Source organism: Mastomys coucha, unplaced genomic scaffold (genome assembly GCF_008632895.1).
Source record: "Mastomys coucha isolate ucsf_1 unplaced genomic scaffold, UCSF_Mcou_1 pScaffold13, whole genome shotgun sequence".
NCBI lineage: Eukaryota > Metazoa > Chordata > Mammalia > Rodentia > Muridae > Mastomys > Mastomys coucha.
Window position 1 is genome coordinate 8,664,918 of NW_022196895.1, and position 15,872 is coordinate 8,680,789.

General features: G+C 49.7%; 1 protein-coding gene across 3 annotated transcripts in view; it reads left to right on the forward strand.

Moving 5' to 3' along the window:
• Positions 1–12,204, forward strand: part of Cables1 (Cdk5 and Abl enzyme substrate 1) — a 106,813-nt gene extending 94,609 nt beyond the window's left edge. For all 3 annotated transcript variants that reach the window (XM_031364967.1, XM_031364966.1, XM_031364968.1), the window contains 3 exons: positions 5,496–5,602; positions 6,979–7,186; positions 10,541–12,204. In XM_031364967.1, coding sequence (XP_031220827.1) covers positions 5,496–5,602; positions 6,979–7,186; positions 10,541–10,681 — 456 coding nt within the window. In that variant the 3' untranslated portion in view covers positions 10,682–12,204. The remainder of the gene's footprint in view (positions 1–5,495; positions 5,603–6,978; positions 7,187–10,540) is intronic.
• The last annotated feature ends 3,668 nt before the right edge of the window (positions 12,205–15,872 follow it).

Here is a 15,872-nt window from a genome sequence, read left to right on the forward strand (position 1 = left end):
TCTCCCTCCCTCTCTCTCTCTTTCCTTTTCCCTCCTCCCCTCCCCCTTTCTCTTTCCCCCTCCCTCTCCCCTTCTCTCCTTCCTGCCTCTGGTGGGGCGGGCATGGCAGGATCTCATTGCTCTGGAGGTTGTCTTCTGGCTGGCTTCCTCCTCTCAGCTGACCCTCCTGGCTTCCCCTTTACACAGCTGGGTGCTCACAGCTTCCCACAGCCAGGAAGCTGCAGACAAGTGCCTTACTTTGGATGCATGATCAGAAACACGAGTGCTGCTGTCAGACACAGCTGCAGGTCGAGAGGAGCCTTTTATCAAGCAAGTTCTATGGCCTGGAACTAGGTGGTCATGTTCAGGGCTTCCAGGCCAGGAAGGGGCTGCACCCTGTTTTATTAGCTGGCAAATTCCAGCACTGCAAGGTTTTATAACCAGTGTGTTAGACTGGTAGGTGAGCTTAAAGCATCAACTTGGTGTTTGTTTGGTTCTCCTCCAAGTCAGAAAGGGTGGCTAGCAGGGGCTAGGAATCCCATGCCTGCTATGGAGTCTCCCCATGCTCTGGCTTTTCAGCCATCACTGCAAGAACAGCAGTCTCTTGGGCAGCTGGGATGGCCAGCCACCAAGGGCCACCATACAGCTCCCTCAAGAGAAGCGAATGTCAAGTTGTCAGGGCTAGTCACACTTTGGTATTGAGCACAGGGACCTGTAGCTCAGAAGGAGTGAAGGCTTCATCCCTCTGACACCTCCCAGGCTAGAGGGTAGCCCTTCTACATCCTAGAAGATTTCAAGGCAGGTGGCTACTCTGGGTGCTGTCCACTCAACCTGAGTATACATCCCAGGCAGCAGAGTGAGCAGAATACAGGAACGGCCCTCCAGGTCAGTTGTCCTGTGGCCGTCAACAGAAACCAGGCATCTGGTGGTGATGCCACAGGAAGGAAGTGAGACCCAAGTACTTAAAAGAGTGCGCACCAGGCTACCCAGACGCTGTGTGTCCGAACTGGCTGTGAAACCAGAGCTCCGGCTGAAACTCCCTGAGAAGCAGAAACAACAGACAGTAAGGCCCAAACCAGAGCTGCCACACCAAGCAGGGAAAGGAGGTGCCCCAAAGCCCTGCCCCCTCAGACCAAGGTGAAGGGCGACGCTTGGGAGGCTGAGTTGGCACCGAAGGTAGGGGGACCTGAGCACTCTGCCTAGGGGAACAGGTAGAGTGAGAGTCCAGCAGGGCCACACAGGAGCACCTTTAGATACAAGCCATTACTGTGGCCAGGACTACATCCTGCTAGGAGGTGCTGTGACCTCCTATGACCTTAGGCTATGTGTTTGATCTGCAATGGGCTCTCTGCAGATGTCAATGACATAAAGTGAGGTCAGTGGGGAGCAAGGCTGAGACCTAATCTAAGGTGATTGTATCTGTGGAAGGGACAGAAAAGACAGCAGAGGCTTCAGCCAAGCATCCCTACCTTGGGCATCAGAAGCTTGGGAGGGGACAAGGAAATCTCTAGAGACAGAGTAGCAAAGCACTTCATTTCCACAGTGATAGCCTACCAACCTGCTGATTCCCAAATCTTAGGCTCCCAGTGGAGTCTCTAGGACAATCTGCAGTTGCCAAGGCTACCCAGATTGTAGGAGCATGTTACAGCAGACAAGGAAGCAAGCGGCCACTTCCTGATCTCAGCCAGCGTCACACAGCAGGACTTACCACCATCCTCTCCTCTCCCTACCGTGTCCTGGAGGCATTTCACTACCCCCAAATATAGCTTGCCTGACCCCAAGATAGACCGAGGGAGACAGGCTAAGGTGACTATTTCCGAGTCCCTGCCTCAGTGATACAGATTGCCACAGCCTATAGCTGTCTAAGTTCACCAATGCTGAGTCCCTAAAGCAGCCACCCCCCTCGATACTGGTTTACTATCCCACCTGGCCTGTGCCCATCCCATACTTCCTGAAGCCACCCACTCTGGAGCATTACCAACCACTCGGCTGTGAGATGCTGAGGCTGTGAAGTGAGACAGCCAATCAGATGAGATGCAGCATCTACTGTCTCCCTGAAAATGGGGCAGGGGCTTCTTGTTTGAGCAGAGTCTTATTTCTAGGCTTTGACAGAAAGAACATTTTTTGCAGGGGAGCCTATACACACCTCAAAATGTATTATCTAATTTAGGAAAGAGTCAAGGTGGACAGCATGGTGGTACAGGCCCAGAAAATGTAGCACTCAAGGCTAAGGCAGGAGGATTGTGAGTTTAGGGCCAGCCTGGGCTACATCGTGATCCTCAGGAGACAGGTGACGCTCAAGTAGATGAGCAAGCCAGATGCCAGATGGGGGCCAAGCCTTTTATGTGCAGTACCAGGAACAGTCACAAGAACATGGGTCTGCAGCTGGAAACAAACATACAGTAGGTCAGGAACGGGACAGGATGTCTCTTGTGCCTGCAGGTGGCATCTCTGTGAACTTGTTCCAGGTAGTGGGAACATCTACGGGAGTTTAGCCATCCAGGCAGTGGGAATGTCTACCAAGGCCTGGGCTGAGGGTCTCCCATGAACACTCAGTTGCCCAGACTCCACTTAATCTCACTACCAGGAAAGGACCCCAAGCTCCTTACCAAGAGCGTGGGCTGGGGCCACTTGTAGACCGCAGTACACACGATTCTGTGACAGTTCACCGCAAAGCTCAGCATCCACTCCAGCTGGAGCTGTGGTTCTGTTGGTAAAGTGCTTGCCTCGCAAGCCTGAACACCTGAGTCCAGCCCTCAGTACCTATGTGAAAAGGGTTGGACATGGTAGCACATTTTAAATTCCAGATCTGAAGAGGTAGAGAGACAGGAAAACTGCCTGAAGCTCCCTGGCTGGTTAGCCTCGCCATTAGCGAGCGTCAGGTCAGGGAAGGATTCTGTCTCAAAGAGGTGGGCCAAGTTCCTAAGGATGACACTTGAGGTTGTCCTCTGGCCTCCATATGTGTGCACCCTCCCCAACACTTGCAAAGCGGGGTGGTAGGGTATTACATGGTAGGTTTAACTGGTAGCACTAACAGAATAAGAATGATCTCCAAGCCATCTAGGGAGCCTTAGCTGTGGGGTTGAGACTCTAGCTTGTGACTGGTAACCAGGCTAGCTCCCACTATCCAGGTAACTGCATAGTTGGGAATCTGCTACCTCGACTGCTGCCTGCAGACCATACCGCTGTTGCTAGGTCCTACACCTACAAAATAGACATCCAACACTAGTGAGCTACAACTTCTCAACCACTCTCGGTAGCAGAAATGACGGAAGTGCCTCCTCTTCTCCAGGGTCACTCTCTGTACCATAGCATCCAATAGGAAGAAACAGAAACGTGTTTGTCATCCTAGCTGCAAGGGAGTCAGGAAACATAACCAATAGTTTCCTGGACTTTAGAATGGAGTAAAGCTTCCCAGATGGAAGCATAAGGTCTATGGAAGGTTAGTCACAAGGGAAGCAACCTGTGCACCAGGGAACTTGGCGGGAGGAGCCCCAAGACACAGCATCATATTGTAAGTTGGCAAGGATACGCTGATGCACAGGTCTCTGGTTCCTAGGTCAGAGGTTGAGTGTTTCTGCTTTGACCTTGACTTGCTGAAGTTGGCCGCTGCTTTGTTTCTATTAATATCCACACCTCTTTGTGACAGCCTCTAGAGTAGGGAGCTATTCTCAGCTCTTCATTGACCCATTAGGGAAGACAATCTAGAAGGTAGTATGTACCGCAGGCCCTGCCTGGAGCTTGTGGAGCCTGGGACAATCTTCCCTGCCTCAGTTGACCTCAGTTTCCTCTTGTAAGATAAGATGGGGCACATCCAGAAACTTCAAGTGTTAGGTGTGCTTTCATATATCCCACATCCAGCCAGCTGCAAGGTTATCTCAGGGAAGGATTAATTCAAATGCTCGTTGGAATTGAATATCCTGGCTTGGAGTTACTCATCTGATTTCTCATGCCCCCAGATGTCACAAAGCTGTGAGCTGGTTTAACAGAATTGAGTCATTGTTGCTACAGTTAGTGTTTATGCTCCAGAGAAAGAAAAAGCCACTAAGGTCACTTTGAACTGGGCTATCTGTGGCTTTTAGCTGCCACCAAATGTAGTCTGTATGCCTATTGTAAGTCTCTTAAGCTGGGGTGTAGCTCAGTGGTAGAGCACTTGCTAGGCATACCCAAAGCCCTGGGTTCAATTCTCAGCATTGAGAATATCATTATTAAGAATATCATTAAGAATCACATCAAACCAAATGTTCAGAGAAACCTACCAACATTAGCCAGGGTGGCTAGGAAAATGTTAGATGGGTTTTACTGGCAGTGAGCCATCCCTGGCCCTCCATATCAGTAGGGGTAACAGCCCCATCTATGGATAGCCAGTCACCTGCCAAAGGTGACCTCTGTTGTCAACCAAAAGAGACCCTTGGCATGTGAACTCCTGCAATGAGCTGAGTCTAAATGTGTGACCCAGCAAAATATTAATTCAGTGTTAAATGTGCAGAGCAGTGACTGAGTGGGGAAAACCAGAACACTCCCAGAGGGCTCAGAGGAACCTGTCTTCAGGGACAAGCAGAATCTAAACATAAGACTGTTAATAATAGTCACCATTACATACATATAGTGGAGCGTCACTCTGCCTCTGAGGGGAAATCCATATTTAAGCTACAGTGCCGCTGAGCCTGGAAGAATTAGCACTGGAGGAAACTTGTAATGGGAAAGCAAGAACATTCTATTTCCATGAGACAAAGTTAGGCTGGCGAGATGGTAAGTAGGTAAGGATGCTTGCCACCAAGCTGACAGCTGGAGTTCAGTTTCCTGAACTCACATGGTAGGAAGAGAGAATCAATTCCCATGAGTTACCTTCTGCCTCACCCGACCCCCATACACACATGCAACATGGCAAAATCAATCATGTACATGTGTACATACACATATCAATGAATGTTTAAAAAGTTATCTGGCCAGGGTATTCACATCTGTAATCCCAGTAGGAGGAATGCTGAGTTCAAGGCCAGTCTTGACTACCTAGAGCCCTGTCTCAAAAATAAATGAAAAGATGGTGGTTGCCAGGACTCTAGAGGGTAGACAGGGAGATGTTCCTCGGGGTATGGTGGTGGTAATGGCTACGTAACGACGTGACTGTGCATAACAACACTAAATGGAGTCCTAAAATGGTAAGTTTTATACACAGTTTGTCACATTTTGCAAAATCTCTTTAAACAGTAGCTAGAATTTGTTGAGCATCTACAATGTGCAAAGAACTATACAGAGGTGGCAGGCGGGACCTGAGATGCTGAGTCTCCCAAAGCCAGGCTCCTGAGTGGGCTGACATGAATTTAAATCCAGAACTTCACACAGTCCCATGCCTCCGGATCCTTCCCACTGTGGACAATAGGCGGAGGCACAGGCACTCGCCTGATGGTGTACTGGCTGCTTCAGGTGATGCCGGCTTCTGTCTCCTGCTACAAATCGGGCTTAGCTTGTACGCTGTTAGTACATCTGACCCGTGGTTGCCTCCTCTGTTACAGACCACAGTGATCGACTATGTGAAGCCCTCAGATCTCAAGAAGGACATGAATGAAACCTTCAAGGAGAAGTTTCCTCACATTAAGTTAACACTCAGCAAGATCAGGAGGTATGGAACCCACATATGGCCCTGGCCTTCCCCCAGCACACACTGAGCTCATACGGTGTATTATAGTTCTTCTTGTTCCTGGGGAAAGGGAATACAGTCATGTTGACTAGACACTCACTCCCCTGCTGCTGGCTGACCCATGTCTGGATGGTGTGGGAGAGCCCAGGGCATCTGGCAGCGAGCCAAGCTGACCCCCTAGTTAACATAGCTCTTGGGGAGATGTTCATTCAGTGAGAAAAATGCTATCTGCCTGCAGCTTGCTAGCTCAGTAAAATGAAGGTTATAAAAAGACAGAGGATGGATCTGGGTGTGGAGCTCAGCTGGCAGAGTGCTTGCTTCTCATACACAGAGCCCCAGGTTCAAGTTCCATCACCAAACAACCCAGGCATGGTTATATGGTCCTGTGAACTCGGCACTTGGGAGATGGAGGCAGAAATTTGAGGTCAGCTCAGGATACATGAGTCATGTCTAAAAAAAATAATCCAACCAGAATGGGCAGCATTCAGATTCTGGCTTTCTGAGATGCAGGCAAAACAGAAGTGCATAGAATGGGCACCTTAAGGCATGGGAAACCCCACCCACCCAGACATGACTTCAAGGCCCTATCTTTGAACAGCCACCCAAACAGCCAGAACAGAGAGACAGGCCTAGATTTCCCAGACAGACGATTGGAAAGGTTTGTGGTGACCCCACGTCTGCCAGCCAGTCATCCTGCCAAGCTAGAGGAGACTTGTATTGTGGTGTCCACACAATGCCTCCAACGTCGCCAGTTAGGCTAGGCACTACTGAGATCCTGGAGTGTGTGCAAGTTTTACCCTGCTGTGTATCCTAACACAGTTTGATTCTGGCATGTTCCAAACCAAAGAATAAGAAAAATTAAGCACATGCTGTGTCCATCCATGTTGGTTGGCTAGGCATCTTCCCCACAGATACCAGGGTCTGGCTCAGGTCCAACTCTTTTCCCACCTAACTTAACAAGTGTAATCAATAATTGGTAGATCTTAGAGTGCCTGAAGGAGTTCTAAAATAAGTGTGGCTCTCCTTTTTCACTTTGAGGAACCCCACCACCACCACCACCTAATTTTGCTAGGGACTCAGCCATGAACTATGTCCAGTGGTGTCCTTCCATGTCCTATACTTGGAGCCCTGCCTGCCAATCGTCCTTGGAAGTGGGGATCTGGACCATGCTGTATCTGTGTCAGTAGACCCACAGAGCCTCAGCTACATGGTTTGCTCCAACATCTACTATGGATTCATCTTGGCCCACATCCCCTGTGGGAGTAAAATAGAGACAATGCTTTCCAGATGCGCTCATAAGTCTTCTCGTGGGTCCCCTGAGCTGTCTCAGGACTCCCCTGCTTCCTGTCTTTCTCTAGCCTGAAAAGAGAGATGCGGAAGCTTGCCCAGGAGGACTGTGGTTTTGAGGAGCCCACGGTGGCTATGGCCTTTGTCTACTTTGAGAAGCTGGCCCTCAGGGGGAAGCTGAACAAGCAGAACCGGAAGCTCTGCGCGGGAGCTTGTGTGCTGTTAGCAGCCAAGGTCGGAAGTGACCTCAAAAAGCACGAAGTCAAGCATCTAATTGATGTAAGTGAGCTGCATCTTGAGGGCTGTGGGGAGGGGGGCCCTGGCAGGCAGAGGCCCTTCATGGCGCATAGAGACAAGGGCTGTGGGGAGGGGCCCCTGGCAGGCAGAGGCCCTTCATAGCGAATAGAGACAAGGGCTGTGGGGAGGGGCCCCTGGCAGGCAGAGGCCCTTCCTGGCGCATAGAGACAAGGGCTGTGAAATTATTTGTAGAAGAAATGGATGATCTACCTGGGTAAGACTACAGGTTCAACCTGGGTCATGACCTAAAAACCTTTCTCAGGTAGCATGAGGGACGAAGTTATTCCCACAGCCTGAGAAGCCATGGTAACCACAGGGAGTCTTTGGAGCAGTGTTACTGCAGAACACCTACCAGACCTGCAGGCCAAGGGGATGGTGTCGACTGTCTTATAAAGACAAACCCCACAAAAGCAAGGAAACCCTAATCACCTACGTTGGATTTGCGCATGTGTGTTTTAGCACAGAATGTATAGGCAGGCTTTGTGGGATAGGCCCATAACCCAGCTGCTTGGAAGGCAAAAGCAGGAGACTGAAGTTCAAAGACAGCCAGGGCAACCTAGTAAGACCTTGTCTCAAAATAAAGAGAGAGTGGAGAAGGACTATAGATAGCACAGCTATGAGTCCCCTAGAGGAAGGGGTCTTACTGTCTGCTGTAGCACAACCCTATGGACTGGGGGGCTTCACTACAGAAACTCACTTCCCACAGTTGTAAAAGCTGGCCAGTTCAAGGTCGCCGGCTTCTTGTCTACTTCCTGGCTTATAGGTGCCTTATTTTCTTTCTGAATCTAGTCTCCTTTAAGGTCACTAAGCTCATCAAGGCCACCCAACTCGTATCAGCCGTACTGTCCATCACTGGGGCCAAAGCCAGCAGTGTTAGTTTGTGAGAGACACTCATTCAGTGCACATCATCAGAATCCCATAGGGGGGTGGGGGCAGAAGGAGCAGGAAGGACTTGTGGCCAGGAGCCTTCATAGCTGTTTCCAAAAGGAGTGCTCGCCAGGCAGGTGGGCAGTTAGGAACGAGCAGTTTGTAGAGTGCCAGTCAGCCCTGGGCTGCCTGCGACTGGACAGTGGCCTCACTAGAGAGAAAAAAGGAGCTGGTGTAAGAGGGGGAGCTCTGGACTGATTCGCTTGTATTTTAAAAGCATTCTCACAGGTGAGTGGGTTATACCTAGGAAAGGCAGGGACAGCCAAGAGTACAGAACAGTTGATGTGATGTCACGTACATCTGACTGCCCCACTGTTCCAAATGGTGGAAGAGAGTAAAGTAGGAAGTTAGCATATTGTTTTAGAGAGAACATTATTTATGCCTACACTTTACTAATTTTCAGATATGGTACAGGGTCGAGTGTGTGCAGTTGATGCATGACATGGAAATGACCACTAGATGCCAGACCCAAGCTGAGGATTAGGAGGCTTGTGCAGTTGTCACTTCTCTCCACTGGCTTGTCACCCAAGTCATCCACTGCACTGAGTACAGCAGAGAAAAGGCCCCCCCATAACCAATCTGTACATGTTAGGTTGCGCACAAAGCAGGGTGATAGAAGCTTACCCTGTCCTCCTCAGATGTGAATGGTCCCTGTGTTCTGGGGAGCCACCTTGTGTACACCAGCAGAAACTAATCACCTCACTTGTGAGAGAGACTGCTGACTGCCCCAGCATCACAGTGCTTATGTCTGAGTGACATCCTATAGCACAACACCTTCCTCTCACTCCTCCAGCTCAGCCTGCAGGCACTGCATGGCCAATAACAGAATAAGCAAATGGGAAAACACATTTACAAAACTTTCACTACAAACAGTTTCTGGTTTAGTTGTTGATCTTATTGTACACAATTTATAAGTCAAACTTTATTATAGATATACTATTTTATTACAGATCTACAGAATATGATCCTATGGTTTTAGGGATCTATTTGGGGGGTCTCCAGATAAAATGGGGAAATGTACATATATGCACATACCTGCTGAACTAATGCATCTTCAGAAGTAACACTAATAGAGTCCTAAGCATTTTTATACTATACACATTTAACCAGAGTCTAGTGTTGGACCACACAGCAGAGGCATCAGCAAAGAATACAACAGTCAGTCAGTCAGTCAGTCAGAGAGTAGCATCCTACCCTGAGATCCCTCCTGCTTTAACCTCAGTGCTGTCAGAGTTAAATATTTTATTAGTCAAATGCTGAGCTTAAGCTGAGACAGTAATTTAGCAAAAGGGGAGACTTCCTGTCCCCCCACTGTTTCTAATCCTGGAAGCCTGTATTATTGGGTGGACAGGTGAGGAGCCATTGGTCACTCAGCTGTTTAGATGTAGGACAGCCTCATGGGGACTTGGATCATTACAAACCCTCCTCTCATGCCATGCAGAGGAGGCACTCTGATCCTTGCCAATGTGATCTGACCTCGAAGCCTGACTCAGTTATAACAGAATCCCAACTGGAGTCAGCTGGTAGTGGTGCATGCCTTTAACCCCAGCACTCAGGAGGCAGAGGCAGAGGCAGGTGGATTTCTGAGTTCAAGACCAGCCTGGTCTACAGAGTAAGCTCCAGGACAGCCAGGACTACACAGAGAAACCCTGTCTCAAAAAACCAAGGCTAAAAAAGAAATCCCAGTTAAGTTGCTTCTCAGCACAGTGGTTTCCATCCCTATGACTGTAGAAGACGGGCTTGACCTCTGAGTTGTTAGCAACTGTAAAATGCGCAGAAATGTAGAAATGCTTTGAGAATTCTTAGAGGAGTAAATGGCGTGGCCATGAATGTCCACATAGACCTCTAGCCCTTGGGGAAGGTTCGCTGTCTTCACCACCAGGCTGACTCAGGAAGCGCTGCCTGTACTGGCTGTCCTCTAGCACCCTGCTGGTAATGCGTAGATAGGTGGTTTGGTCATGTTTTTCTCACACCTGAAACTTACACTGAAATTTGGTTTTTATTGCAGTGGGGTTAGGATTGGGCCACTAAGGGGGACTCGTACTTTTCTTTGGGAGTTGATGTCTCCTGAGACTAGAGTAGCTACAAGGGTGTGAGGAGTCCAGGTCTGAGGCTGTCCATCCTGCTTCCTGCACAGCATAGACCCAGCCCGTCCTGTTTTTTTCCCTGAGATGGATCAGCACAAAGCCCTTTACTAACTACAGCTGCCTGACTTTGGACTTCCGGCCTCCCAGAACCTCTGTTATTGTTAAAGTCATCCAGTGTCTAGTACTCTGTTACAGCAATGGAGAACAGATACATCAGTGATAAACACTGATAGAAAGCTTGATGATAGAAAAGTTGCCCTAGGGGAGCGGGGAACCCTATGTTTTAAAATGCAAAACTAAAATGGTTCTGTTGGCTTTGCAGAAACTGGAAGAGAAGTTCCGGCTGAACAGACGAGAACTGATAGCCTTTGAATTCCCAGTGTTAGTGGCCTTGGAGTTTGCACTTCATCTGCCAGAGCACGAAGTCATGCCCCACTACAGACGCCTGATCCAGAGCTCCTAGCACTGGCCCCAGGAGGGCCAAAACTGCTTTCTGAGTGCAGTGGAGCCTCACTTACTACCAGAGAGGGGAGAAGAGAGGCCAGTCTCCTTGCAGCCCTGCATTCACGGAGCAGCCCTAAGGTCCTGGAGACTTGAGGCTTGCTGAGGAGGCATGTGCTGGGGATGACGGAGGCCTCCCAGCTCCCACAGCCAGAGCTCTGCTGTGCCCAGCTCTTCCTCTCAGGCACATGTGAAGCTTGAGGCTGCCTCACAGACTTTATGATAGGCTGGTTCTGAATTTGTAGCATGATGTGCTAGAACAGAGGAGGGAACAGAATGCGTGGGATTCGGGAATGCTGCTTCACCGTCCCTCGCCCTGTGTCAAGAGCGTGCCAACCTATTTTTATATCTGCCATCGGAAGTGCACTTCCCTGGGGCACAGGGGTGTGGGTGTGCAAGTGTCTGAGGGGCACTGTTACACTTGACCTCAAAGCCAATCCCCACCTTCTATGGAGCTGACTTGTAATGCCTTCTGGGTAACAATGACTCAAATCCAGATTGACATCTCTGCTCTTAGGAAATAACACTGTTTATGAGACTGTACCTGCCACCACTGGACAGGGTGACAGTTCTCAGTGTAGGGTAAGTCACATGCAGAGTGGTGCGCTCCAAACTCATGCTGTCACACCATGGGCTCCTGTTTAACCCTCTAGCTCTTGCCTGTGGAGATGTGAGGGCTGCGCTCCATAGCGTGTATGCCTGTGGAGACGCGAGGGCTGCGCTCCATAGCGTGTATGCCCGTGGAGACGTGAGCTGCGCTCCATAGCGTGTATGCCTGTGGAGACGCGAGGGCTGCGCTCCATAGCGTGTATGCCTGTGGAGACGCAAGGGCTGCGCTCTGTAGTGTGTATTCCTGTGGAGACGCGAGGGCTGCGCTCCTTAGCGTGTATGCCTGTGGAGACGCGAGGGCTGCGCTCTGTAGTGTGTATTCCTGTGGAGACGCGAGGGCTGCGCTCCGTAGCGTGTATGCCTGTGGAGACGCGAGGGCTGCGCTCCATAGCGTGTATGCCTATGGAGACGCGAGGGCTGCGCTCCATAGCGTGTATGCCTGTGGAGATGCGAGGGCTGCGCTCCATAGCGTGTATGCCTGTGGAGACGCGAGGGCTGCGCTCCTTAGCGTGTATGCCTGTGGAGACGCGAGGGCTGCACTCCATAGCGTGTATGCCTGTGGAGACGCGAGGGCTGCGCTCCATAGCGTGTATTCCTGTGCTCTATGTTAGAGTACATAATGAGCGCGTTTATTGTGCTAATTACAAACATGTGTGTTTTATAAAAGTCTGCACTGGGGTAAGACGCATGATTGGTGTCTTGTGGCTTTTGCAGCTGGGACAAACTACATTTCAAGTGGTTGAAATGATTGTTAGTACAAAATTGTGACTTGTCCTGAAGCATTAACCATGCCATCACCTGGTGGTTATACAGGTGTAACCTTCCTGAAGAGAGCCTGTGGTCATGGAAAATTAAAATATTTTGTTGTTTTACATATACTTAAATGTGTGTGTGAACATGTGAGTCTCAGTCACCTCTACGCCCAGCTTCCCTCCTTCCATTCCCCCTCAGATCATAGTCATGGTAAGGCTGCAGACTGAGACCCTCATGAATTTCCTGGAGAAAGAAGAGGAGAGAAAGCAGGTGCCCACAGTAAGAATCTCAGTTGTACAAGATGGCTCTCCCTCTGTAGCCCAAGCTGGCTTTAAACTTGAATCTTTCTGCCTCAGCCTCCCCAGTGGGATGGTAGGCATGCACTAGTTTATCCATCCAACAAACTGGTTATTTGCCACTCCACTGTACTGACTGACCAGCCTGGTCTCCAGCCATCTTCTTGCCTCAGCTTTCCCAATAGCCTGGACTACAGGTGCACACCACCTCTCCCAGCTCCTGCAGGGTGGGAAATTCAGCTGCAGCTGCTGTAAGATCAAGAGACTTGCAGGCTTTTCAACCTTGTGGTTAGCTGAATTCAGGCCTAAATATTTTGCTATCACATATCCCTGTCCAGGTACCAGTTGGATGAGATTTGATAGCACTTGGTCTTTATGGTTACTCAAAAGTTCAGTCAGCTAATGTAAGAAACACATGCTGTTTACAAGGCAAATTGGGGAGCACTAAGGCTCCAAATCTCTATTTCCTTGTCTTCAAAATGCTCATGGCTGTCCTTTGCTGGCATCTGTCACCATATGCCTTACATTGAGTCTCCGGGCTCTCAGCCCCTGTCTTAGAACCTGCAGAGGTCAGAACTACCCTAGAAACAAGGCTCCTGCAGGTAGGAATGGCCATGCTGTTCCCAGGTACTAAGCTGGGGGATGGGGGACCAAGTCCTTCCCTGCGTCTCAAAAACAGATCTTGGATTTGGGATGCTTGGGTTTGAGTGACTAGATGGATTAAGACATCACTAGTCTTTTTCCTTTTAACATAAGCGCTATCATTACAAGTGTGTGGAGTGGGAGTCTTGCTTTAATTTGTTAGGGGTGGTGCCTTCACGAGAGTGAGGACATTGTGACAAGGGTCTTCTTGTTCATGCTCACAACTCCAGCTTTTGGGGGAAAACAAAGATGAAGGGAGTCAGGGGTGAGCATCACACGGACTGGAAACCTGAGTCTGTGCTGTGAGAAAGTCACAATGTCATGAAGGCCAGTTCTAGAAGTTTCTGTGGCTTTGCTCTTTGGCCTTTATCACAAGGAGAACATCCAAGGCCCTCTTTCTATGCGGACTGCCCTGTACTTTCTCTAGGGTAGGCCCTAGAAAAGTTCTACCCTTGGGACAACAGGGAGGTTCCCAGTCTGTCCTGCAAGCATGGATGGACATCTCTGCTTTAGTTAGCCCTGTGAGTTAAGGAATGCAAAGAACCAAACAGAAAAGACTTTAACTGGGCCAGTTCCCACACCCCACTGTACCTGCTCAGGAAGCCCCAGGCAGCATGCCTAGAAGTCACTTCCTTTTGCTAAGTCAGGAAATCTATGTCAAATGAAAATATAGTTTGTTTTCCTCAGCCTTTTCTTTCTGATCAAAAATTCCTCAACATGAGGTTTTCTGTTGTCACCAACCAGCAGGCTCCAACTTCACACAAATCAGTCCTTGTCACATGACTGTGAAGCAAGCCAGGATTGAGGTTCCTTCCCCTCCTTGTTCCTCCTTCCTGTTCCCGTCATCCCAAAACAGCAAATAAAACAGCTCAGAGTGTGTGCAGCCATTCCTTATCTCTCTTTCTGGCATTTCCTGTTCAGTGCTCAACGGCCTAGCGCTGTGCCCTCCAGGCCCAGGCCTCTGATAACGCAGGAAAACCTGGGCTTCCTGCCCCTTTGCAAGAGCCAAATAGGCAGAGAGCTAGGGAGAGCTCAGGTGTGCCCCTAGTGAAGGAAGAAGTCTTTCCAAGTAGGAGGCTTGCAGGGAGCACCCCGTGGCCAGGGGAGCCTCCAGTCACCCTGCTGGGACAGTGAAGGACAATGCTGCCAGGTGGGGGCAGCTGGGGGCTTCTGGGAACAAGAGGAGAAAGCAAACACGAGGAGCACAGATAGGGATTCACATGTTTAGGTGAGTACCAGAGGAGCACAGATAGGGATTCACATGTTTAGGTGAGTACCAGCTTGAACAAAGGCAGTCTCCAGAGACGCAGCTAACTACAAGGCAAACTGATAAGAGCTAAAAGAAGAAAGTTCGGGCTGGTGAGATGGCTCGGCAGTTAAGAGCACTGACTGCTCTTCTGAAGGTCCTGAGTTCAAATCCCAGCAACCACATGGTGGCTCACAACCATCCGTATTGAGATCTGATGCCCTCTTCTGGAGTCTCTGAAGACAGCTACAGTGTACTTTCATATAATAATAAATAAATAATTTTAAAAAAATTAAAAAAATAAATAAATAAAAGAAGAAAGTTGGCTGCACGAGGTAAGTGTTGGGTAGTTTGAGCAGACGCTGGGGCAGGTTACTGGGGATTGAAAGGTGTATTAGAAGAGTTAGTAACACCATGGAGAGACAGACAGGGGCAACAGCATGGAGGGCCTCTGATACGAACCAGCCCACATGACGGAGAAGGGACTCTGTGCATGGAGAAACTCCACAGCAGGAGCCTGCAACAGCAGTTAGACCCTAACATTAGGTCCTATGGTTCTCCACACAGCCACCTAGAAGGGACCTACTGTGGGTGTGGCGGTGTCCTAGCAAGCGTCTACCCTAGACAGGCCCATTCAGACTCAACAAAGTCTGCAGGTACAGGGCTGGGGCTCCACACTGTTCTGCATGTATTAACAGCTGCTGGACAGCAGTCCTCCAGAAATGCAGAGTATAAAGTGACCAATGAGAAAGAGCCACTCGCCACGTATAGAACTGTCTGAGCTGAGAAAGGCGTAGAGAAAATAAATGCAGATGGCTTTTCAAACAGCAAAGAGCGGTGCCAGCCACTGGCTTTTCAGCCCATGCATCCCTTAACTCAGCCTAAAACTGTTGGGATGCACGAGGCCGGAAAGACACATGCTAGACCAAGCCACAGTCACACAGGGCCCACACACAGCTGGCTCGCAGTGGATCCATTCGTGTTGTGACATAGAGTGAAATGTCACCCAGAGGCTCAAGCATTTCAACACTTGGTCTGTAGCTGGAAGCACTGTTTTTGCAAAATTGTGAAACTCTTTGGAGCTGGAACCTCTCTGGGGTCTGAGGGTCACTGGGGGCAGGACTTGAGGTTCTGAAGTGCCTCTGGTTTGCTTCCTGGCTGTTCTCTGTTCCCTGAGGATGCCTGTGACCAGCTGCCTCATATTCCTGCCACCCTTCCCTTTCTGCCATGACAGATTGTATCTTTTTCCAGATCTTAAACCAAACTTCCTCTGTGGAGTTGCCTCTTGTCAGGTATTTGATCACAACTAGGAGAAAAGCAACTTGCATAATCATCTTGGCCAGCAGTGGCCAGCCATGGATACTGCCTGGGTCAGGCCTTGTCTCAGGCTGTCCAGGGACAGTGGAGAATTGGTGCAATAGAGTGAGCCGTACAGCTGTGACCTGGTGGCATCACTGGGTTCTGGAAGCTTCCAAATGGAAAGGCCAGTGGTGGTGGTGATCCCTAGTCAGGGATAGGGACCTCTGATAATACAGATGCAGAACCAAAGAAAAGCTCCAGGTGCAGGCCAAGGCTGTGCAGCAGAGATAGAAGCCCATATTCAGGAA